We start from the raw sequence: 25918 nt of genomic DNA, 5'->3' as shown, positions 1-25918 counted from the left end.
GGGAAGGGACAGACAAGAAGCAGCGAAGTTAAATTTGGTGTAGTGGGCTTAGGCAGAGATCAGCATATTCAACTGTCATTGATTTGGAAGATCTACATTTCAGGAAGGAACAGTTGTACTTGTTAATCAGTTGTCAAGAAAATTGAAAATCAGTAATCCAGGAATACACAGTCAATGGATATTTTAGCTGTATTTTAAAGTAAAGTAAGTGCATGTGTGAAAGAGAGGTGAAAAAAGCCATAATTGAGTGTCAGAAAGGTTAAAAGGAATTTTTCCTCTGAAGGGAAGGTTAAGGTCTGAAAAAGCAAGTAATACTTCCTTGTTTCGCTGTTCTAATGGTAAAAATTAAATGATGTTTGATTGGAATGTGACTTTGAACCCATGTGGAATGACATTAGTATTGCAAGAGCTGCTGGCTTGGTCCTGAGATATAATCCCATCCTGCTTATTGTAGTTCAGACTGTTATCACGTTTTTTGAATACTGTCACATTTTTAACAGATTCGTTGACTGGAATACGTTTCAAAGTACACCTGAAACTATCCAGTACGAAGCCAAATACACCAGTTCTCTGAACTCACAGCTCTGATTAGGATGCTGCAGTTGCATCTTCTGTAGGTTCAGTTCAAGGTGTTCATCCTCAGAGCTTTAATATCCTCACACTGGGAGGCACTGGGACAACACTCAAAATCAGGAAAGGAAGATACCTGTTTCCAGTATGTTTTCGTATTGCTGGAAGTGTGGAATTTTAGGTCTGTTTCACAACCTGGTTTCTTTGGTGTTTCATCAGAGCAGCTTTCAGGACAAAGCTTATTTGAATATTGTTGCCGATGATTTGACTTTGCCATTGTGCACACTCACCCTACATGCAGATTTATAATTAATGGACTCCACTGCCTTGGTGATGGTTGCTATAATACTAAATGTAATCTTAGATTTTTCAAATCCACGGTTATAAATAATTTACTCTGTCTTCAAATTCCAGTGTGCTGCTCTTCCTACCATTAAAAGAAATTAATTTCTTTTCACCTCTATGTTTTTGTGGGTTTGTTTGTTACTAGATCAATAACCTAGTAGTAAACAGTTAAAGAAGGTGAGTCTAAACCATGCTGCATTGAAATTATGCAAAAACCATTGCTGCAGTGGTCATTATCTGCATTCAAACTTTTTTCATTCAAAGATTTGCTAACCAGTGTTTCTTTTTCTAGTTATGATCCCTATTACTTATCAATATTATGTCTGTTTCTACTTGCAGTCACTAATTCCTCTAATCTTTAAAAAAGAAAGTTGTTCATTCGTTAAACTTGCACTGTTACCTGAAGTGCCTAAGTTCATGTTTGGTTTGGGTTTCTCAGGATGAATTTTGTGATTAGCACAGAGCCCTTACAGATTTAGATGCTGTAATAGCCCTTCACCCAGTGATGCTGTAAATGTGCGAGGAAATCCCTTAATCTGTTTTCAGTCTATCCATGTTCTAATGTGAGATTATTTGCCCATCAGAAAAGTGGTGCTAACTAAGTCCTGACTGGGAAAAATGCCTCTATGCTATTTCCATCTGTGTTGATCTGTTCCCAAATGTTTCATTATTGCTAACTTTTTGAGTTCAGCTACATTGTTACTGAATAAGATCATCTGTGCCTCTTAATATTCTCCTGTATTATTAATACTTGCATTGTATTTCTACTTAAGCACTACTAATAGATTTCTTCATGTATGGTGTTATTATTAACTTATAGTAGAATGTCCTACATTATATCTTCTTATATTAACTTATAGTAGAATCAAGAATGTTTGTTCACACAGTAAGTAAACATAAGTAATGTCAAGTTAAGCTTTTACTTTTATGAAGCCTTTACTAGGATAGAACCGCATTTGTTTTCCTAGTAAGGATTGATACAGTTCACATAATTTTTTCTTTACTATTTTTATGTCACTCCTTTATCTGACACAAGGCAAACATGGCTTCTCTTCCATTTCTGGCTTACATAACTGTGATTCTTCCACTAAAAAAGACTAAAATTTTTCAAAAGAATAAATGTTAGTGTAGTGGACAATAAATTCAGTTTGAACTTCAGAGACACATGGAATAGGAAATGTCTTTGAATAGGTTTGTCATGTCATCAGTGCCCTCGTGCCCAGGTTTTGTGCTCCTCCTTATTGGCCAGAGACCAGTTCTGTGAGAAAAGCTTCTGTTAAGGACATGACAGCTGTGAAACTACTGAATCTCTTGATTTTTCACTGGCTCTGTGACCAGTGCATTGTGCCTGAATTTTGTCTCTTCTTCCCCTTGCTGTTGTAGAGCATTATTTAAAATGCTGTTTTTAGAGCAGGGATCTTTCCTGGCAAAAAATACATGCCCATCATTTCATTAATTGTTTTTCCTGTCCAGCTAAGACGTGAGAAGATTGACCTTGAAAATACTTTGGAACAAGAACAAGAAGCACTAGTGAATCGTCTCTGGAAGAGGATGGATAAACTTGAAGCAGAAAAACGGTTTGTCATGTTGCAGTACACTTGTTACTATGGGAGAGATTTTTAATACATAATGTTCTGGATTAAATATGTTTATCTCTGTCCCATAAGAGTTGTTTGATCTGTGGAACCCTGGAAGTTATAGCAGTTGTAAAGCTCCTTGTTTGCATGATAACACATAATTGATTGCTTGAAGTAGTTAAAGATAAATAGTATAAGAAATTACCTGGGAAAGCGTGAGGGAATTTACTGAATTATTTCAACTGCTCATAGCCTTTTTCTAAAGTTTCAGGTCTGTGGTCAGCTTTAGTTTCGTAGTATTTTACTGTATTTGTTTTATGAAAGGCTCTGTTTTTTCCCTGTCTGTTCAAAGAAAACTTCAGGTTTTTCTCAGTGGTGTGCACCCATGTCATTGAGACTTCTCACTGCTTCTTTAGTAGAAGTTAAGACAGTGACTCTTTATATTCCTGGGAAAGCTAAAATTAAAAGTATGTATGAAAGCAACCATCTCTTTAATGTCATAATATAAGAACTCTGTTTCGGGAGGGAGTAGGGGAGAATAATGATTAGTAGCTTTTTTCCCCCCTACATATTTAAATACATTTATGTTAGTGTGACTCCCTGAGTCTTGACTGGGGCCTCAAAAAACACCTGATTCTAAGTGAAGAGCAGGTTTTGTAGTTTTATTTTACAGAGCCCCGCTCTGTGGGGGGTGCTCTGAAGAGCTACACGTGATATTCAGCAGTCGTAAATCCATAGCAGGATGAGCATTTGGTAGGATTTTTGCGTATATTAGATTTAAAGCCTTCTTCAAGGTAAACTGTTTCTGATTTAATTTATCTCAGACTGTGTGCCTTCATACAAGGAGCCATGGTGGATCAGACCTTGCTTTAGCACACTTTGTATGGTCCATGTGAACACCACATCATGCAAAAAGTTGTGCTTGCATAGTGCTGTCCCTGCTCTTTGGGGCAGAGTTGGGTCTGGCCAGTCAACATGTTCCCAGTAAAGAACAGTTTCATGCCTTCAGGCTGAAAAATTCTTCCTGTGTTAACTCCAAAGCCCATCATTTAGAACATATAATATCTACCATGTGCATATTTCATAAGAGAATTACATTACTCCTGAATTTACCATCAGTTATTTGAGGTATTTGAAACTATGACTATATGGAAAATCTTAATTCCTTGGAGATTAAACAAAAAAGGGAGTGGGAGACTGTTTCACTATCCTTCAGAAAATATTTGTGAGGTTTTTTCTTTTAGTAGTGTTGAAATGCAGAAAAGCTTGTGTTTCACCATAGACATACTTTACTCATCATAAATCTTCACTGTGTGTTCTTTGTCTGAGAACTTAAATTTAAAAACTCAGATTTAACGAATTTGCTTATCAAAAATTTTTTCAATAGGTAGCACTTGAGTATAAAACTGAGATAACTCCATATAGTTGAGAATTTGTTTTTCGTGAACTGTATGCAAAAGTATTTAGAAATGTCAATGTCTGGATATTTTACCTTTTTTTATTTTGAATTACAAAAGAAAACAATATAAATCATCCCAAATTTACCAGTAGGTAAAATAAATCTTAAATACCTGTCAGAATCCTTGCAGTGGCTTTCTGAGGGATATAAGAGTTTTTTTCTTTTCATTAGAGTGGAAGGTAAGGTTTGAACTGTTTTTTCATATAGAATTTTGCAGGAGAAATTAGACCAGCCAGTATCTGCTCCACCATCACCCAGAGACATATCAATGGAAATAGACTCTCCAGAAAATATGATGAGACATATCAGGTTTTTAAAGAATGAAGTGGAGAGGTTAAAGAAACAACTGAGGGCTGCACAGCTACAGCGTGAGTAAACAACTTGTTTCAAATCTCATAAAGTTTGTTTAATGTAAGATTTTTATATGTTCTTTCTCGAGTTTGAATTTAAGCTAGAAGTGATAAAAAATAGGGCAAGTTTGGATTAAAACATTTTTGCCCTGCCTTCCCAGAGAAGAGACTGTGGCCCTGAGTACATGGGCTCAGCTGGCAGAAAGCTGCTTGCACCTTGCCATGAACTTTGTAATGCCAGTCCTTCATTCCTTCGTGCTGTATCTAAAATTTCTGTCTCATTTTTATCAGTTCTGCCTAGTTCCTAGTCAGTAGTGTTATATTGCAGTTGGTAAGCAGGTAGATACCTCACCACAGAGACAGAAAAATCTCTGTGAGTGCAGAACAAGCAACAACGTCCCCCTCTGGTGTGCTGATCTAGACAGGCCAACTGGGATATTTCAGCCTCCATTTAGAGAAATCACTTGCCAGAGGCAGTGGCCTTCCTCTAAGACAGACATGATGGATCAGGAGTGCTCTTTTGCACAGACCTTGTGTGCAAGTTTGTGGTATTATTAATTTGTGGCTGTTAAAAGAAGATAAGGGCAGCTAATCTTTGTACTTTCCAATTCTGCGCTGCAGCCTTCACTTACTGAAGTTCAGAACAAGAGCAAGGCCTTAGGTTTAAAGTACTCTGTGTACAAATCTAGCCTAATTAATTTTATTTCAAGTATCCTCTATTACTTCTAAGTGCTTCCTTTTTGAATTACTGTGATTCAGAGTAAAAAAAATTGAAAGCATTTAAAGTCAAATTCTCACTGAAAATAAGATGTAGGTTTGAAAGTACTCTTTCCCTTTGTGAACAGGTTGAACAGTGCTGCAGTACGAATAGCAGTGCTAATAGGAATGGTGGATGTGCCTGCAAGGCAGAAGATGAAACTGAAATAGTTTTTGGTTTGCTCTTTGCAATATGTGGTCATTAGAGATCCTCTAGTATTGTTCGTAAATATTTAATGAAATCTTCTTACTGAAGTCTGATATTTGTGTTGTATTTTTTATTTCTGAAGCACTTCTAGGAACTGGTTTGGTATAATAATATTTTAAAATAAGTGATACTGTTACATTTAGGAGTGGTATTTCTACAGAAGAGAGATAAATCTCATGTTGTTCATAGTTTGGGAACAGTCTTCTAAGAGAGGAATATTCTTTTCATTGAAGTGTGCTGCATAAAGAAGTGATCACAAAACATGATGAAACATTTCTAAATATCAAGGATTTAACTTTAAACTTGATGAAACATTACAAAATCTCACAAAATACGTGTGTCAAGTCTTCATCATTTGTTCCATTTTATATAAGTAATCTGTCACAATGCTTCGTAACTTTCCATAATTTGATTTTATCACTTTAAATAATCTGTGTTACCAGACAATTTAATTGATGTTTGCTGAACTTGTTTAGAATCGAAAATTCAAGTTACTCTTTGATGTAAAGAGTAAGCCTCTTGTTGACTTTTTATACTAAAATTTAATGTAATTTTAATATAAATATTTTAATATCGGTACATGTTTTGCTAGCCAGCTTCTGTGACAAAATGTGTAATTGAAAGAATGTTGTAGAATACATGTAAAGTATCAATTTTAATACAAGTTTGAGTTTTGAGTTTCAGAACTTATGCTTCCTCCTTTGAAATGAAAATATACCTTTAAAACAATTTCTTCTATGTGTTGCAGGAACATCCCTGTAAATGTGGAATAGCATTATTTTAAGGGAGCAGGAATCAGTGTTTCTTCTTAATGGTTTTAGTCACATTATTTTCTTCATGATGTTTTGTCCTTTCTTTTCAAATTTAGGACTTTTTTGTTGTTGTTTTTGTTTGTTTGTGGAGGTTTTTTACATTTTATTTCAAAAATTGCAGTCAAGCAATAGCTTGTTTTAGTAGTCACTGTTCTGAATTTGGCTTTGAGGTAGTAACTTAGAGATGAAAATTTTGAGTGATCTATCCTGAGTAGTTCTGTCATGGTTTGAGATAGCCCAAAATCCAATTCCCTAGCTCTCAAACCATGACAAGTTCCTACACCCTCATCTTGAAGCATTGGCATAAAATTACGCGCACTGTGAAATTGAATTTTAATCAAATGTTAACAAAATTTTGAATTTCAGATTCAGAGAAGATGGCACAATATTTAGAAGAGGAGAGGCATATGAGAGAAGAAAACTTGAGGCTTCAAAGAAAATTACAGAGGGAAATGGAACGTAGGGAAGCACTGTGCAGACAACTGTCAGAGAGTGAATCCAGCTTAGAAATGGACGATGAAAGGTTTGTATCTTTTAGCCACCCAGATCTGGCATTGACTTATTTATCAATACTGCTTTTAGAATATTATAGAATAAGCATAAAAATAACCTGTATGTGAGTTTAATATAAATATCAAATTTCAACATAGTCCTGAAATATTTTCAGTAGAATTGTATCAAAGTTATGTAGAAATTACCTTAGTTTAAACAGTGAGGAAGAAATTATTTGTACATTATCAAAACACTTAATCTTCACGTATATTGAAATAAATACGGCTGTGGAGTTAAGAATCAGGATAATTGGATCATAGTAACTCTGTTTTGCCCCTAACTTGGTAATTGGAAGGAATACTGTGCGGTAGAAACAATATCCTTACCTGGGCCTAATTGGTCCTTTGCAGAAAGTAAAGTATCTTCAGCCAAGTACAAAGGGATACTGTGTAAAGCCTTGGAGAGAGGAAGCATTTCCAGAACTGTTGGGTTGGTCTTGATGTCCAAACCATAATATCCTTGATTTCTTTTTTTTTCTCTATTGCAGGCTGCTTGCTTGCACTGACCTTACAGATAATCCTGACTTTTTGATGGTTTTTTACCATGCCTTTTAGTGTTTTCTCACCTCGTAGTCATATGACAGTGTTGTATCTTGAAAGAGGATTTTAAGTACGTTTTGAATAAAACATTCTTATTTCTTATCAAATGCTCCTTATTTTGTTGTATTATTTTACATTGTTTTGGATTTATAGAGGTCCTTCAGAATAAATAAAAAAATTACCCTGTGCTGTGTATTCTTCTGATACTGAGAGATTCTTGGGTCATCAGTGTATTTGTTATAATTTACCAGAAACAAAGTACCAGATATTTTGTGTCAAGGAGTACCCTTAAAGTTCAAAGTAGTGTGTTCATTTTAATGAAATACTATGGCAACTTGGCGTATATTGAATTAACATCCGGTGTCAAGATGTAGCAAATGCTATACGAATTAAGTTGTTGGAAAGACAGGATTCTGGTGTTTGAATATTTTTTTTATTAGCTTAATATTTTCTTCCAGTATTTACAATGTAATGGAAGTACAGTAAGAATCTAAATCTATGTGAATTACCAGTATTAATCTAAAATTGTAAAATATCCTCATAATGTTTTTTGTCAAGCACTTGTAGGTAGCAGTAACCTATAAAATGCAGGAAAATTTGATTAACTATTCTGTACTTCTAAGAAATTAATTGTCAAGTTGATTTTTGTGGTACTACAAAGGCTTGACAGAATAACTCCAAAGCAGGTATTTGCAGTGTAAGTAATACAAAGCAAAAGGAAGGATGAGTCAGGCATCAGTGGTTAGTCTTGGAAGCACTGTGTATACGAAACACTTGTGGAATTATGTGCAGTAATGATTTTAAAATGTAAATTTTTGTCAACTTACACCTTCCTAAAAATGGTGGTGGTGGATCAAATATCCATTTTTTGAGTTGCATTCTGTTAGCTGATTATACTTATTGTTTGTAGATGGGGGTAGATGAAGATGCTATAGTGACTGCAAAATACACAGCTCTCCCAAAACCTCTCCCTCCTGACTAGTGATAGCTTTGTTTTTTCAATCCTCCATCCTATTCTTCCCGAGACCAGGAAGTAAACTAATGGTGTGCTGCTGTTCCATATCACCTGATCCAGGTACTAGGATGACTTACAGAAAATTGCATTTGTGTAGAGTACAAGGTGATGAAGTCACAAAGAAGCTGCCCTGCTGTAACACATACACTTTGTCTGCATTGCAAGTTCCTGTGTGTTGCAGAGGTAGCCCAGTCAGTTCAATTCCACCAACCTTGCCACTGGTAGCTCTTCAGAAAACTATGTTTAATTAAACCCTGATTTGTCAGTTTGTTAGTTTTGTGTTGTTCTCTATTGCAGCTACTTTTATTACCTGATCTACCCAAATTCAAACCGACTTCGATATCACTACAGTGTACTGCCTGTGCTAGGACATGTGGCTCAGTGACTGAATATTCTGGTTAGAAATCAGCAAGATGCAGTATCAAAACATGTTTTAAATAGTTTATGAACAGACCTCAAAGTAGTCGTTATTGTGAGTTCCATCAGATAGGAGTATTTTTAATGCTGCTTCACGTTACTGGTTTTTTTCCCCCATGATTTGGACATAAATGCAGCTCCCCAGAATTTCTGAGAACACAGTGGTAGAAGGGAGTCAAGTAACAGTCAAAGGGCTGTTAGTTAGCTAATTTTGCCTGCTGCTTTGCTGTGTCCACTAAAGAAACACAGCTAAATCTAATATTATAAACCCAGGTGCACTGATTTGCAACCACATGTGCAGGAGAAGGTGAGCAGGGGAGCATCTAATCTAGACAGCAACTGAAAAATCTAGGTGGAGAGTGCATAAGCAACTCAACCTGAAAGCTGCCAGCCTAGTGCTATGAAAAAAACCCAGAATTTCTTTTGAGATAAAAACAGTAAGTGGCAAGTAGGACCAATTGGTATTATTTTTATCTCCTTTTATATATCACTTGATATCTGCGAAGAAGCTTCACTGTATTTAGTGAGTAAAGAACAAATAAATATCACTAAAGTTATTACAGGTTGGGAAAAATGCCTTACCTGAGGTTCTAGTCTGTTCAGTCTATCACAGTGAAAGGTGGGAGGTGTCTTGCAACACAACCTGCAAATACTTTTAGTGAGGGAAAGTCCTGGGTTGAAAATGTCTCTTTATTCCAGTGGCAAAAGGCAGAAAGAGCAAATGGTTAAATGTTGAGACCAGAGGGATTCAAGTAGGAAACTGGGCATGTTTTAAGGATATGGCTGATCGGCTGTTGGAACAAATTACTAGTACTTTAATGATTTTTTTCCCCCTTTTCATGATTTCAGATTAGTGCTGAATGTCCTTTTGGAAGATACACTCCAGCCAGACAAGCTATTGAGTTCAATGTAGAAATGATATATAAAGTGCAAGACTGTAGTATAGGTCAGTTTGGATGACATGGTTTATATCTCTCACCTTAGTATTACTATTCTGATCATATGGAACTTATATGGTTTTAACTGCAAATGCCTTAGGATAAGTCCAGCTGTTTTCACTGAAAGTTAAGCCAGTATCAGCAATGACAAGAGCTCCTGTCATGACTTCCTAAAGGTGACTAGTCCTTCATTAATCTAATGTGATTCTTACGGGAATTGAAAAAAATCACAGTGAAACATTTACAACGTGGCACATTTTAAAAGGTTTGATCTAATTATTCTTTGCCTTTTTTTGTTAGATATTTTAATGAGATGTCTGCACAAGGATTAAGACCTCGCACTGTGTCCAGTCCTATCCCTTATACACCCTCACCAAGTTCTAGCAGACCTATATCACCTGGTAAATATTTAACCCAGTTTCTAAAATTATTGTATGCATCACATAGTAACGTGCCCTATTAATATATTTAGGTCAGTAGCCTTTCAAAGCTAGTTTGGAGAAAAAATCCTGCATCATAAATGCAACAATAGTTTTGCTTTAGGGGTCTCCTAGTGCAACATGTTTTGGGATGGTGAACAAATATTACATATTTCGGATTTGTGAACGGATGTTAAAGATCAGTGTCACACTTGAACTTTTATTTCTTTTTTGCTCTCATTTTCTCTCTTGCTTTTTTTATCCTTCCCCCCCCCCCCCAAGTTGCCCAACAGGACACATAATTCAAATGGATTTCTAGGGTTTGATGATGAACTAGTAATGAGACTGCTGTTGTGTTCTGAATCAAAACTTCTTAGAGAAGTCTAGTCTTGAACGTGTTGGGAAAAAGTCAGTTTTCATTTCTCTTTAGTAGAGAAATGGCTTTTGTACTGCTATTTTCTATTATTAAACAATAACTATAAAATTAAGAATTCTTGTCTCAGGTGCTTTGTATAATAGAGGCAAACAAACCTTTTCTGAGTTTCTAATTACTGAATGTAAGTCAAAGGAAATGTATTTGTGTTACTAACACATTTATTGGCTGAAATTTAAAAATCCCTTAAAATTGCACTTGGGCATTCATTAGATGTTGTTGGCTGTGGATGTTATATGGCAGTCACAAACTCACTTGTACATAATGAAGTGAATCCTGTGTGCCCTGCTTTCCCAGGTTCACCTTTAGAACCTGCCGGACAGGGTCCCACACTGCAGGCAAGTGAGATGTGCTCTGTATTGACACATTCTGCAAGATAGGAATGAGACATTTTATTACACAGGTCTGCTAGAACATATAAAATGTCTTTAAATTGTTTTAATTTTCAAGGTTAGCTTTAGTTTTTCAAAGGATTCTCAATGGTTTTCATCCAGGTGTTGTAAAAGGAGTGAGTGTGTGTGAAAACTGGCTGTGGCCATAAGCTGTGCTATGATGTTAGAGATGAGCATTATGATTATGAGTTTTCAGGAAAATTTTGCTCTTCTGCAATGGGCCAAATCACTTGACTTTAAATGTTTTGCAATATATGTTACCAAGAAAGTGGCTTATCCATTTCCTGTAAGTGGGTGTACAGAAATGCAATCTTGCCAACAGCTGCTCTGGGATGACCACTGCGGGCGTTTGTGGTTATCCACATGCAGGCTGCATAATAATGCAGAGTTCCACTGCACACTGTGTCTGCAGTCCACACAGTGGTTAAAATTACAGCTGTGTGGGGAACAGACTAATTGGGAACTGACAGGCTTGCACCTTTGATCACTTAGCAATGCACCCTGTTTAGATACTGGTGTGTCAGTGCAGGAATACTCTGTTCCTACACTGGGACCGAAGCACATTCCTTGTTCCCTGTGGACTTCCCATCAATAGCTGATACAAGAGTGCAGTGTTCTAGTGGGAATTCCATCCCACAGACAGGGGATGCTGAAACACAGTCTGAATCAGAGTTGAAAACAGCACAGCTGAAGTGGTAGTTTCTAACAGAGTTCACAAGTTTGGAAATTTTGGTAAATGTAAATGTTCCAGGCCAGCAGTTCTGCACAGGCAGCTGCATTACTCTCCTTTGCATCTGATAAATTAATATCCACAGCCTGGAAGTTTCAGACTTCAGAAAAACAGAAGCAGCAATTTGATAGAGAACTAATGAGATCAATAGGGAATTTCGTAGAGCTGTCTGGGATATATGAATGCAGTAATGGATGAAACCAAGTAGTTTTTGAGAGTACTTTGTATCCAAAGTAGCACAGTAAGACAATATCAAAAGCATCAGCACAGAATAATACAACAGTTGTATTTTGCATCAAGTAACTGTCTGACTTGGCATGTTTCATTTGGGAAATGATGTGCCCAAATGTGTGGAAACAATTTGTAACTGGTTAGAAATGCTATAATTTCATATGGATAACTGGTCAGGTTTAATGGTCAGATTCTGGCTCCTGATTCCCAGAGCCTTTTGTGCTTGGGATGCTAGTTTTGAGGACTCTTTGAAGCTGAGATACTGCTGAGATTTCTAGCACAGTGCATGGAACTTTGAAGACAGTGTAATTATTGCTACTCCTGGGCAGCTGGGGATTAGCTGGTCTAATTACCAATTAGTCTTTAGTGAAGGTAAACTGTTTTAGGCTTTGTAGCTGGGCTAGATAGAGATTTTGGGCCGCAGAGATGAGCTGCCTGTTTTCACATCTTTGTCTGCTGTGTAGACTTGCATTTGTAAAGCTTGTGGAGGTGGATTATCCCAAAGCAGTTCAAAATTGTGTTACAAAGTTGTGTTACAAAGGTTGACTTGAAGCATATATTTTGCCTTTTATTTCTAAAAATATTACCTTTTATTCTAAAAATTTGCCTCTGACTTGCAACACATTGTCACCTCCCTGAATATTGTTTCTGTCCTTGTGCTTACAAAAATACTTAAATGCTCTACAGGCAATTAGATTGTGTAGTCAAAGCAGATTAATTTCGTTGTTACTCTGTAGTGGCAGTTATTCCATTGGAGTCACTCATAATTTGCACCAAACGTACATTGGGGATGTAACAGAATCAAACAGAATTAAAGGAAGCAAGAGGAGTGTTTGCTTATATGACTTTATTAGTGATCTGAGGCTTGTTCTGTTTCCTCCCCAAGATCTTGTCTCATCTGTTGTAGGGACAAACAGACACCTGCAGTCAGGGATTGTGCTGGGTGTTGGTCCATGCTGTAGCTGCTGTGGCACTGTTCTCAAGTGTGAGAACTGTTAAATCCAGTGCTGTGTTATAAAAGTTTGAGACCTTCAGAAATTTTTGTTGGTCATTATTCTCCAAAGCAGTTGCTTGTGTCTAATAGTAAACAGCTCAGAAAAGTCCTGTCTCCTACCTTAGTGATAGTTTTGTCAGAAAGCAGAAGCAAGCTAAAGGTTTTGGAAAATGTGCTCTCTTGATAAATACTCAAACTGTTCAGAACACTTCAAGGTCTGAACTTGAAGCATTTAGCAGTTGCTGTTTCTGTTTACCTTGGTTAGCTATACAAGTACTGTGCATTTTTATAACCGAGTTCTTACAGAAAGGAGATACTTAGCTGAAAGAATTAGATATTTACACTTCTGAATATTAGGCTTTCTTTAATGTGAATAAAATTAGTTATAATTTTAAATGTTAGTTGTTAGCCTAATCCAGCTAGTAACATTTCCCAGGATGTTTTAATTTCACACCCCCAAAGATCTTTAAAACACTGAGGAAAAAGAGGAGGAAGCCTCAATGCAGATCTGGTATGCCAGATTTTTTTGTGGAATCTCATAGTGGCCCAGTGCTAGATGGCTGCTCCAGGCACAACCTCTCTGCTTCTTCAGACTGTATGTTATTCAGAGAGCCATCTCCTCTGTGGAGAAATGGAATGCTGGGTGGAAATAATTGTGAACTAAGCTACTAGGGGAGCCTTACACCATTTATCTTAAGTGAAAAGTTATGTTTAACATTGTGTAATGTATGTTTGAAACATATGGTAGTATGCTACAGGAAAAGAAAATCATTTCACATCACACTTTTCAGTATGATCAATATATCTTAGATGTCTAATCTGCAGGAGTTACCACTTCTTAACCTATCATTGATTCAGAACCAAAAAATTTTAAAAACCCCCTTAGACTTAAGTTTTTAATATGAAACAAGAATGTTGATGTTACCTTGTTTTAACAATTTTAGGTCTGTCATATGCAAGTCACACAGTTGGTTTCACACCACCAACTTCATTGACTAGAGCTGGAATGTCTTACTACAATTCCCCAGGCCTTCATTTGCAACATATGGGACCATCCCATGGTATTACAGTAAGTATTTAAAATAGTAAATACTCATTACCAATATAGTTTGCTTTTTAAAAGTTATGATTGCTTGTCCTTAAGCTTTTTTATGAAACATTTGTGTAAATGTTTGTTTTTGTCTCCTTACTCCGAGATATCTATTGCTGCTTTCTTCAACCCTGATTTTCCTCTTCACCCCTCAGAAACTGATTCTTTTTGGAGAACCTTATTTTCTGCAAAAGAATAGGATGTATTATCATCTTAAGGACAGTAATAGGTATCATCTTATGGATCAGCAGGCAGGGTGTGAAAAGTGATGTTCTAAGCTACTAAGCCTATCCCAGGAAGTAAAAACAATGCTTTCATTTTTCTCCTAGTCTCCACCATCTGACGGATGAGTCATCTGAGGTTGCTTCAAGCTCAGGTTTTCTTCAGGATGACACACAATGCTACCATCATGTCACTGTAACAGGCAGTTAACTCTTATTTTCTATTCTCATTGGCAAAGAAGAAAGTTAATATAAACATTTGCTAGGGCGATTTCTCATATCTTTCAACTGAATTTATTTCCTTTTTACCTGCGATGTTTGGTGCATTTCTGCTTCATCATGTTTCTTCTAAATATTTGTGGAATTTAATGAGCAAAAACAGAGCCTAAATATTAACCATTTGGCAAAAGACCTTACAGTTGTTGTGTGAAGACCATTTTGATTTTTCTCAGCAGGTATGGTAGTATGTAAATATCGTTCAAGGTTTTTGCTTATACTTGTCATTCTCAGATGTGAAAACTTATTTCAGTAGAATTTCTAGTAGAATGCTGAAATACGGCTGCTTCTGCCATGGTTTAGGTGGGTGTGCAAAGGTAATTGTTACAATTTCCTTGAGCAAAGGGGGGTGGGGATGCTACAATGGTGGGTAGAACAGGAAGGAAGCTGGAGCTCAGCAGGAAGGTAGAATCCTGGTCCAGGTTCAGCCCGTGGCTGTGTGTCACATGAGTTAGTCACAGGAAGATCTTTATGTTTCTGGGAAACCTGGAAACTAATTTTATAAATAAGTTTTTCAAGAAACTTGTTCTATTCAACGTCTATAAAAATACTGCTCTTTCCAAAATGTAAATGAATTGAGTCACTATGAAAAAGATCATCTTCAGGACAAAACACTAATTGTTCTGAGAAAGGTGGTGCTAAGTAGCTCTTGGCTTTGTCTCAGTACTGATGCCAGGTCCCTTCATATTATTAGATGTATGCAAATGCAATAAATGATATTAAGTGTTTCAGAGACAACAGTCAGTTGTCAAGAGTCCCTTGGCTTTTGCATAGAACATTAAAGTATTGTACATAGCTGTACAGAAAAATAGATACAATATACTTGATTTGACTAAATTGCAGTTTGATTCTTGACTCTTCATTTTTGATCTCCGTTACAGAATAAATTTGACTTTACCTGTAGTACATTTGGTATAGAACTGTAATCATGCTTCTCCCCAGAGCTGATCACCTGTGATTGATTATTAATTGTGGGTGGGTGGTTTGTCATGCCATGAGGTTCTTGGTTAATGCTCACTGGATTGGTAAGTAATGAGCATTTTTGTTTCAAAAGTGCAGAAGTTAGTTTTGTGCAGTGTAATTTATATTTTTACATTGCTAACATTTAAAGATGATCACTCTCCTCCTCCCACCCCCCTGGTTTGTAAAGTGGGTTTTAAATATTTGTGTTTAAATGTGCAAATTGCTGAAAATCTGTGGTTTCTGTTCAGGGAGTCTCTCTAACTTCACTCATGCAGCTCAAAAGGTTGTAATCTTTTTTGTTTTCCAAAGAACAACTTGTTTTATGCTGTGGTCTTACTCCAGTGTGTGGGCTAAGAATCTTTCAGAGAGCTAGAGATTCTGGGCAGACTCTCTGATATTCAAAACATTTCCACCCACACTCAGGTACCACATAGTTGTACCTCATATGCCAGCAGCATGAAGTCAGAGATTCATCAGCACTCGCTGGTTGGGCAGGCACAGCTGGGAGGAGGTGCTGTGCCTGCAGCATCTCTCATTTCTTTTTAGGTTGCTGGTCATGATGGGTAAACATATCTTCAGGACATGACATGTCTTGTGTTCATTTCCTGCAAGCTGACAGGAAGGAATGCATGTTCTGTTTGATGTCAAGAGTACTTCCCCTTCCCTTTGCTACTCCATTTCAGAGAAACGTTTATTTTCTGTAAAAGTTGTATTGTGACTCTTGCAATGTTTTGAAATTTATTCTTCCCACATAATTGTTCTGATTTTTTTTTTTTTTGTGAGATTTGGCTTTTTTTTTTCCTTTGCCAAGATTAGAGGACTTGCACCTAACGTTGTTCAGGAGTGTTGTTAAACATGATTTCAATATTTGTTCTGCAGAGGCCTTCACCACGAAGAAGTAACAGCCCCGACAAATTTAAACGTCCCACTCCTCCTCCTTCTCCAAACACGCAGACCCCAGTGCAGCCTCCTCCGCCACCACCTCCACCACCTGTGCAACCTTCGGTCCCGCCCGCAGCGTCGCAGGCAGCCAGTTTTCAACATTCAGTGCATCCCTCCTCTCAGCCTTAGTGCATGTGCTCAGCAGTCTGTATGTCAGAAGTGGACTCATAACACGGAGCAGTTTACTAAAAGCCAAAGGCTTGACTTGGCATATTTGGATTTGACTTATTTGCACTGAGGTTATATAGGCTTCACTGTTAATTGTGTTGTAAACGTTTGTATAAAATGCAGCCAGTGTTGTGGGGCTACAACACTAACTTAACAAAGTTTTCCATCAGTGTTTACTTGAACTACATGTATGTCCATTCTCTGGCTGGAACATTTGCTACTCTGTTTGGTAATACGGCATTACGTCGTTTTGCTTGGCTCCAAAGCTTCATTTTCCTGGCTTTTAGGTTTGTAAAATTAAAGGGATACCTTTTTATATTTTTTCATGACAATTTGCAGAAAATGAAAGGCACGATGGGCTACATGATAAATTCTGAACTATTACAGTGTTTACCAAGCTTATGGAAAATCAGCACTATGTTTCAGTCATTTAAGATAACAGCTTCTAGTGCAAAAGTGAGTCAGACACCCTAATCAATGCCCAAGACACAAACTCTATTGTGTTACGTAGCAAATAAGCCTGATTCAGCACACAGGACACATCCATATTTCTCCTGTTCAAAAGCACCTCAAACGTATGGTACAGTCAGAATTTTACACTGAGGGAACTGGCTTGTTGGAGTCTGTGGAATGTACAATTCGTGGACCTTAAGATTTGATGATGTCACTTGACATCTGCATTAACCTGTAAGCTGCCCATACTGTGTGAGCTGTCACAATGACCTCGGTAAGTGTGGTCCTGCCCACAGGTTACTGATTGCTGATTCAAGTGTGCTCTTTGATTTCTTTTTTTGCTGCAGAAGGCGATGTGATTGTAGAGAACAACTGATGATAATTTCTTTCTTGTTAAAATATATTAATTGTGATTCCCCCGAAGCAAAGTTCCAACAGGTATTCTAAATGTTCAAAAGTCTGTTAGAAATAAGATGAGCATAGAGGAATATATTGGCATAACAGCCAAAACATTGTATTGCTTGGTAGAAACAGAGTACAAGAAAGTAGCACAACATGGCACTAATGAATGCTTATTTAGCAGCCTAAGCCGGTACAATGTATAAAGAAATGTATTCTGAATACATTCTTTCCATTCATTTAGCACAAATAAATTGGTTTCACTTTGCAGTGGAACAAAGTGTCACTTCTTGATATTGACATCTTACTCGGTTCCATTTTCCCTGAGGTTCCTGTTGAGTACTGAGGTTTATATATTATTGATAATTTTAAGTGGTTTACCTCATATATCTGGATATGTGGGCCATGGAAAATGACAAGAGAATGTTTATTTTATGAGAATATGTATCTGGCTGTAATCAGAGCAGAACATGAGTAATTTATCTTTTGTTTACAAAAGTTTGTTTGACATGCCTAATGCTTTATTAAGGACATTTTTGAGAAGGAAGTACAGCATTCTGGTAGTATACTAACACTTGTACATATATTGTCATGTTTGCCGCTCACCTATTCAGTCAGGATTGCAAACTGAAAATCCTTATAAAATTAGTGCATTAAATCAAAGTAGTAAGTTAAAATAATGTTGTAAAATGTTCCGCTTAAGACAAAACTAGGATTTCTTCACTGTAGCTATGTAGTTTCAGCTCTGAGAGAATTTAGAGAAATGCATATATAGTCTATTACACTTCTTAAACCAATATGGGATCAAGTGCATTATCAAATTACATTAATTACGGTAGTGATTCCGCAGTCAAGTGATTCTCAAGATTGTGGCAGACCTAAAATTTGACCAAGTCCTTCCATCTGAAAATAATTGACCATAGCAGATGCTCACCTTTCCATAGAGGAAACTCAGCTGTGAGCATTCTAATTAAACAGAGCTCCTGAATCAGTGGTAGGATTGCATGTGAGAAGGTGATAGGCAGTCCGAGGTGGGACGAAGGTCAAGGTAGGATCCGTTTAGTTTGGCGCTTGTCCTTTTGTAAACATAAGATGAATAAAAAAAAACACAGGTTTTTTTTTTAAGTAGGATTCCAGCTCAAGTATCACACTATTTGAAATGTGCCCTCCTTTCTGAAGTGCTTTGAGATTCTTGGCCCTATGGCTCTATGGAGTGCAAGCCCGTGGTGATGGTAGTACAAATGTGGGCGGGAGGGGAAGAGCCTTTGACGGTGTTTTAAGATCTCAAAATGGAAAATTGCCTAAAATAATTTATGTTTGAAGCATATTCCAAAACTGAATTTGCATAACCCAAGTTCAGCTGCTGTTATAAAGTGTCTTAGTGAACTCTCCTTACTATTCCAGTGGGACTGTTACCAGAAGAAAGTAAAGAACTGACAAATGTGTACTGAATCTTGGAAGTGTAACAAGGCGCTTAATTGGCCTTACCGAACTAAGAACGTTGAACAAACATTTGCTTGCAATCAGAAGTGTTAAACTCTATTTGTAGACTTTTTGAATAAGATGAGAAATTGTGCACAACCATCTCCTAATAAATGTAAATGGATTTTCAGTTTCCCTTGTGAATTATAGTCATGAATTATGATTCCACAACTGTTATTTTATTGGATCTCGTACAGACTGGAGAAACTCACTTGACAGTGAGGTCCAGCTTACTCTGAGGGCTTGAGGGCTTGGTTTATCTCAGAAGCACCTGGGTGGGTTTCTGCTGTCCTTTTCCTCACTAATCTAATGCCTGTCAGTGGCACGCTGCATCCTCACTAGTTGTGTAAGGCCACAGAAGCTATTTTAGCTGTGATGAGCATTTTGTGAGCCTACCCCTTTACAGCTCAAGATTAAAAAAAATAAAATCTACCTTTTAGCTGTTTTAGCAGTGCTTTCCTCTCTGACAATCAAGCAGCTTTCTTTTTATATTTTCTCTCAAGGGATCTGGCTTGCACACTGGAATGCAGCTGATACTCTGTAGAGTGTTAAGAGTGTGTTTTATCCACAGTTTGTTCCAGAGAAGTTCTTTGGAAGAAGAGATGGGACTGTTCGCAGATAGTTTTCCAGCAAAAAGCCAGATAAGACTGTTTTAAATACATGTACTCTTTTGAGAGCATATTCCTGAGGGCAGAAAGTACTATCAGAATTTTTCCAGAAGTTGTTAGTGCTTTTCTACTGGCAATCACTGTACTGGAGCTGAACAGAATAGGATTCCTTTCCTGTAAAAATGTTTGCATTTAGGAATCCAGCTGCCTGGGTGGAATCCCTGTGCACTTCAGCTGAATGCACAGCAGTCTTGGACGCAATGAAAACGGGAAAGCTTCCTGGGATCTGTGCAACTTGCACTGCTGCCAGGAGACCGTATAGACTCTGGATATTTTGTTAAAAAAATGGAAGCTGATCATGGAGACAAATAAACGAGCCTTGAGTAGTTTGTCAGTCAAAGGAACACAGTCCTCTCATCCTCAGTATTGATTATTGCTTGCCAAGAGGATGCATCCAGGGACCTTGTTTAAGTTTTGTAGTGCTTTTTCTAATCCTCATGCTTAGTTTTACAAGCAGTACGAGTTCTAATACTGTTCAACTCTTTTGATGTTTCCTCTTTGTTTCAGTCATGGCAGTCCATTTCTTTTTGATCGTTGGGAGTCTACAGAGCATGGACTATGCAGAGCATATTTCTCCAGTTCAAGCCATCTCATAAGAAACCAGAAGGTTTATGGGTGTAAGCTATAAAATTATAATACATGCATATGTTACAGCAACCTCCTTGAGGGGAAAGATCTCTCCTCCTGAAGAGAGAGCAAACAGAGCCCCTAATTACCAAATGGACTGTATGCATAGAGACAATCTGGTTTCCTCAGTTCCCTGAGGAGCTGAATTCCTCTTTCAGCCCTTTTGTGGATTCAGATTAAAATTTTTAATATTTTAACTTTTTTTTTTAATTTCCACATCTCACTGTAATAAATACTCAGGATATTTTCATGTTCCTTTTGGATAATAACCATTAGTCCCGGTACAAACAGAAGTTGAGTCATTGCCACTTTGTAGACAGGAGGAAGTCACTGAGTATGCCAGACTGTGGCCTTTACAATGCAGTCATAGTTAAAGAGGAGTGTGTGCTCATATAGTGATTTACTATTTTTTAAGCAGCTGGTGCTGGTTTTGGATTAGAGGTGTGTCCTGGGGAGGAGATAAACTGTGGCGTTCGGTGCTGCATTCCAGGCAGCTGCTACTTTAGGGAGAACAGTGCTTGTTCCTACTCAACTAGTTGGGCTCCAAAGAAAAGTACTACCTCATCTTTAGGTTGGGATGATGTGACTGCAGGGTCAGGAGAAATGTAGCTGTGTTAGGTTTTGTTCTGCATATGTTATCTGGATAGGAGTCTTTCCTCACTGGAAAGGGGCTTTGGAGGTTATAAAATTTTTGTAGGGAGAAGTGAGAAGTTAGGACAGATGGTTGAGGGTTGAGTTTGGGAAAACTGTGTGTCCCTGTAGTAAACTGCTGCTCAGAGTACTCTTTGTCTAGGCCTGTACTAAAACTACATTTGTGTGTGTGTGTGTGCGTGATTTCCTTTGAAAAAATGCTGTGTTGCTGTTCTTTAAGTTTATGGCATTGCTATCTAATTTAAAAAAACCACCAACAACGATAACAAAAAAAACCACAAAAAGCAATTCCCCTTTCCACAGAAATATTGGAAGTAGTCTTCTATGTGCAGAGGTGGGTTTTCTTATGATATAACTTAATGCTGCATCTATGAACAGAGATATTTTATTCTAGTGGTAAAACCTAAGCTGTCCGAGGCACTTTAGTTTGTGATTGCTGACTTTTGTTTTGGCAGGTGTTTCAGATGAAATCTAAGCCTCCTGTGGAGGAAGAAAAAAATCACCTGACAGCTGTAGACTGTTCCTTTCCTGCAGAAATACAGCAGTTTCCTCAAATGCAAGTAAAAGTGGAACAAGCATCCTTGAGCTTTTCTGAAGCTTATATTTAATTTCAGTACTTTGGTACCTTGCTCTTGTATATTTAGAGAACCAGTGAAGCCTCATTATAGGTTGACTGGGTGTCTAGCTGGTTATTCCTATGTTTTTTCTGATCCTAGTGAAGGAAGCCTGTTGCAGTTTGGATCAAACAATGGCCAAAGTTCAGATTTGTTGAGCATGAATCCAAGTGATGACTTTAAGAGCATTACACTGTGTTGGTGTGGATCGGAGCTTATTGTAAGAATCTCAGATACAAAGAAGTTTGGGGGTTTTTTAGCAGGTTACATTTTATTCCTGTATTAGCTGTATTATTGCTTTTTTGTATATCTCAAGGTGTTTACATATATTTGTAATTGTTATGATGTGTCTGTAATCAAGCTCATCTGTGCCTTCATGCAGACTTCCAATAAACACTTGATTCTTTTGTATTTACTTGTATGGAAGAGTACCGGGTGGATGTATATTTCCTTCTCTCTGTCAGCCTGTCATCACTGGGAAAAGGAGGAAGAAAAATGAGAACTAGGAGTCACAGAAAGATACATGCTTGTATTTGTTTTTGCTGTCTTTGATTCTAGTTGGGCCATTTCTAATGTTTTCACTTAAATGTCTGAATGTGGAACCTGGGGATTAACCTATTTGCATAATAAAGTTTGCATAGGAGGTGCTCCTCACTTTGGATTGAGTATTCAAAGTACAATGCATGCTTGACTCCATCAGTTTTCTGTCTTAGAAGAGTGTAGCTATATTTCTTGAGCTCTTTCTGTGGGGAAATTCCAGAGTACCTCTCTGAATTAAACATGTCTGTTTAATCTTTTACAGCAGCCTTCCACTGAGAGTTCAGGCTTTTTTTGCCACAGCAAGAAGTGCAGCATCTTTTGGTGTTAGTAGGCCCACGTGTCTTGAGGGTTCTTTTCCTGGGGGATGTGGAGTGGGGTAGGAAAAGAACAGTTTCATCTTTTTTCCAGTTTTTCTAAGCTCATAGGAACAGAGATGTGTATTTGTGCAAAGTTATAGAAAAACATCCTACATGTTTTGAGTCAAAAGCAGTACATGGCAGTACAGCTACTTTTCTAATCTGATACTAGGTGTAAGATGAAGAAAAGGCAAAAAATATTTCCTTGCCTATGCTAAGGGGTGTGCTGTAAATTTTGTAGCTCAGAAAAGTATGCTTTTGCTATTCTTTTGTAGTAAGGTCATGATATCTGGTGGTCTACTTCAGCTTGATTGTCTTGTCATCAAACCTTATTGTTCAGTTCAATCAAGTTCTACGATTGATGGATTCAGTAATTTCCTAATGGAGATCTGTCTTAAGAATACACCATAATTCCTACTGTTTTGACATATTTTCTCACTGAAACTTTAACCAGTTATTGTATTTAATAATTTTAAAGGATGAATGAGTTTTAAACTTCAGATTGTATGCATTTGTGTAAATTCTGTGTGTACTTTGTTGTGCCATCCCTTGTGATATCTCTGGTTTTGTCACTTTTTTATTGTGTGCATTCATTCATCAGCTTAGCACAGAGCTTACCTGTGCGGCTCAGTAGCTTTTCTAAGTATTCTTTGCTCTATCTGGGTGTTTTGCCAAATTTCTGGGCTTAGATTTGAAAGTCTCAGTAGCACTTACTTATGCTTATCCTGTATTCCATGTCTGGAGTCTTGCTAAACTTGCTGGTTGAATCCACTTGTGTCTGTCTTCTTGTTCAGGTGTCAGTCTGCTAGCTATCTCTGCTACAGCCTGCTCTGCTCTAGTCAGCCCAGGCCCCTGTGTGCAGTGGGAATTGTACTCTTCCATTTTGACCTGTAAAATCCTTGTATTACGATGGCTGCACGTTCCTGGGCACCAGACCATGGGTGTATTTCAGTGAATGCTAACCCAGCTGATCCGTGTCCCTCTCTGTCCCTAGAACACAGGCAACATTTCTTAAAATGCCTTTATCCTCCTCTCTCCCCTGCTACAAGTGCTGAGCAGGCAGTCGTTCTGCCTGCCTCTGACTGCCAGAGCCAGTGGGTCTGTGAACTGGGTGAATGAGCTGTGTTGGTTCTGTCTGTCTTCACACGTGTCCTTTGTTTTCTTTCTGACATTTGTCTGAACAGAAATGAGTCACTTGAATACTTTCAGAAGAGCAGATGAAAAGGGAAAGATGTGATTGGCTTATGTTCAGGTTGCCTTGTCCAGATGATCTCCCCTTTAGATGGTTCTTTTGTATTTCTTCCAGTGCTTCAAGAAGCTTCCAGAAGCTTCTTCATATCTTTATGAAGAAAAACAAGTTCCCAGCATTGCAGGAGTTAACTTAGAAATCCTGGTAAACTGCTGAGAGTGGGAGAAAGAATGATGCATTGCAAAGCAAGCAATTTTAATAAGCCTAATCCTTCCTGTATGTAAAGATGCTGGCTTGGATATCAGTGTGTTTCACGTGCTTTTGAGGCCATTCCATACTTTTTGAAGTACACAGTATATCCATCCTTCAGCCCAGAAGCAAGAGGCAACTGAAGTTAGTCCTGCATTTCCCAAATGGAGACTGAAGGTATGTATAGAGACCATTAGTTCACTTGAACACAGCAAACAGTAAGTACAAGAATTGGGGAGACTGAGATGGGAACCTTGAGCCTCTGGGCTCTTAATGAAAGCAAGCTGTGTGGCTTTTCTCTGCTCCTGCTTGGAAAAGGCTCTGCTTGCTAACCAGCTAACAGTGGGTGATGCCTGCTGTGTCCTTTGGGTGATATGGAGTAAACGTTAGAATATTCACAATGAAGGGAAAAAACTGAAGCTAGACATGGCTTGTGTTTGCAGAATGGAACAAGATTAGTTCCAAATGCTGTATATTAGTGAAAATGCTGTACAGGATGTTCCCATACTTTTTTACTCTTAAGCCTTGAACAAACTCTAGCATGTGAATGTAATGAAACCAGAGCAGTGATGTGTGGGAGTCTCAAGTATCTGTGGTGTGACCATGTCCATTCTTCCTAGTGAGGAGGGGAAATGTGATGTCTAGTGGGACTTATTTAAACTTCACAACATGAATACTTTTCTTTGCCATACTGGAGATGAGTTGGAGAAATTACAGGACTCTCATTTAACATCTCGGTTCAAGGGTCACAGTGTGGTAGAGAGCACTTCCATAGCTTCAGATCACCTTTATAATATATTATAGGGAGTTTTGTTTTTCCCAGTCACAGTATGGAATGCATTTTTGGGGCTGAACTTCCGAAGTATACACTCCTACCTCCTCTCTTCCTCAGTCCCTGTAGTCACATTCTGGATTTTCTCCTGTCACTGAAGGCCCCCTTGTTCTGGTATGAAAAAGCAATGTTGTGAGCTGGGCTCTTGCCATTCTGGATCTGAGAGCTTTTTGACAGTGCTGCATGAAACAGGCTGTAATTTCATAGTGAATCTTAATGCTGTCTTGGCTGTCAACAGCAAAAAATAAATGGAGAAGAGGTCAAAAATGAGTGCTTTTATCTTTCTGCCTCAAGATGGGAATTTTAGATCTGCTGTGACCTCTTTTTTTCTTTTTTTGCACTTTGTAAAAATCATCCTGATTTTTCTGTAGCTCTTCAACAGTGCTCTCTAATTCTGCTTGTTTTCTAACAAGGGAAAGAAGTAAGGTTAGTAACATGAAGTAGTCTTGCAGTTTAGCTGTGATTGGTACCTGACTTTCTTTGGAATATGCAGAAATTTTTTTGGATCATGTATGTGAATTTTTGCAATTGTTTTGATATAAAAAGCATTGGATGGTCATTGTAAAGATGTAAAGCTATTAGAAAGTGTCCAGAGGAGAGCTGTGAAGGTGGTGAAGAGCCTAGAGGGAAGGCTGTACAAGGAGCAACTGATGTCCCTTGGTTTGTTCAGCCTGGAGGAGACTGAGGGGAGACCACTGCACTTGCAACTTCCTCGTGGTGAGGAGAGGAGGGGCAGGCACTGGTCTCTTCTCTGTGGTGACCAGTGACAGACCCTGAGGGAATGGCCTGAAGTTGTGTCAGGGGAGGTTCAGGGGTGGTTTAGGTTGGATATTAGAAAAAGATTCTTCACCCAGAGGGTGGTTGGGCACTGAAACAGCCTCCCCAGGGCAGTGGTCACAGCACCAAGGCTGACAGTTCAGGAAGTGTTTGGATGATACCCTCAGGCATGGGGTTCGACTCTTGGGAATGGTCCTGTGCAGGGCCAGGAGTTTGACTTGATGATCCTCATGAGTCCCTTCCAACTCAGAATATTCTGTGATTCTAATTTTATTGTTTTTAATAACTGCCCTCTAGGTGTTGTTGGGGGAGCAGTGTAAAAGGGCCTTCCTCCATCTACCCTTGTAGCTGAGTGTGGAATAAGGGGGAAATGGGAGCACGCAGGAAAGACATGCCGAGGTCTCTTTGCAGCTCTTGGCTCTCCACACCAGTGTACTGTTAGCCCACCAGGTTGGGCACTGTAAGGGTTGGAGCCCATGCCCCCCCCCCCAGCAATCTGCAGCTTTCTGTCTCTACAGAACTTGGAACACCAGGAATTTGCAGTTAAAAGGCCAGCTTGGCAGTAATTTTTTCTGGGGCTGGGCTTCACAGCTCTCTGCCAAAGCACAGTCTTCCCTCATTTTCCTAAAATCTAAGAACACACCAAAATGCTGTAATGGCCAATGAAAGCACCTGATGATTTGG

General features: G+C 38.2%; 1 protein-coding gene across 1 annotated transcript in view; it reads left to right on the top strand.

The window, feature by feature from the left end:
* CCDC6 (coiled-coil domain containing 6) overlaps positions 1-21712 on the top strand; it is a 51383-nt gene extending 29671 nt beyond the window's left edge. The window contains exons 4-9 of the mRNA XM_032694708.1: positions 2389-2492; positions 4159-4319; positions 6444-6600; positions 9839-9939; positions 13682-13806; positions 16167-21712. Coding sequence (XP_032550599.1) covers positions 2389-2492; positions 4159-4319; positions 6444-6600; positions 9839-9939; positions 13682-13806; positions 16167-16358 — 840 coding nt within the window. The 3' untranslated portion in view covers positions 16359-21712. The remainder of the gene's footprint in view (positions 1-2388; positions 2493-4158; positions 4320-6443; positions 6601-9838; positions 9940-13681; positions 13807-16166) is intronic.
* Positions 21713-25918: the final 4206 nt, after the last annotated feature.

Source organism: Chiroxiphia lanceolata, chromosome 8 (genome assembly GCF_009829145.1).
Source record: "Chiroxiphia lanceolata isolate bChiLan1 chromosome 8, bChiLan1.pri, whole genome shotgun sequence".
Lineage (NCBI taxonomy): Eukaryota > Metazoa > Chordata > Aves > Passeriformes > Pipridae > Chiroxiphia > Chiroxiphia lanceolata.
The sequence above is the reverse complement of the archived record's forward strand: the minus strand, read 5'-3'. Positions and strand labels throughout refer to the sequence as shown.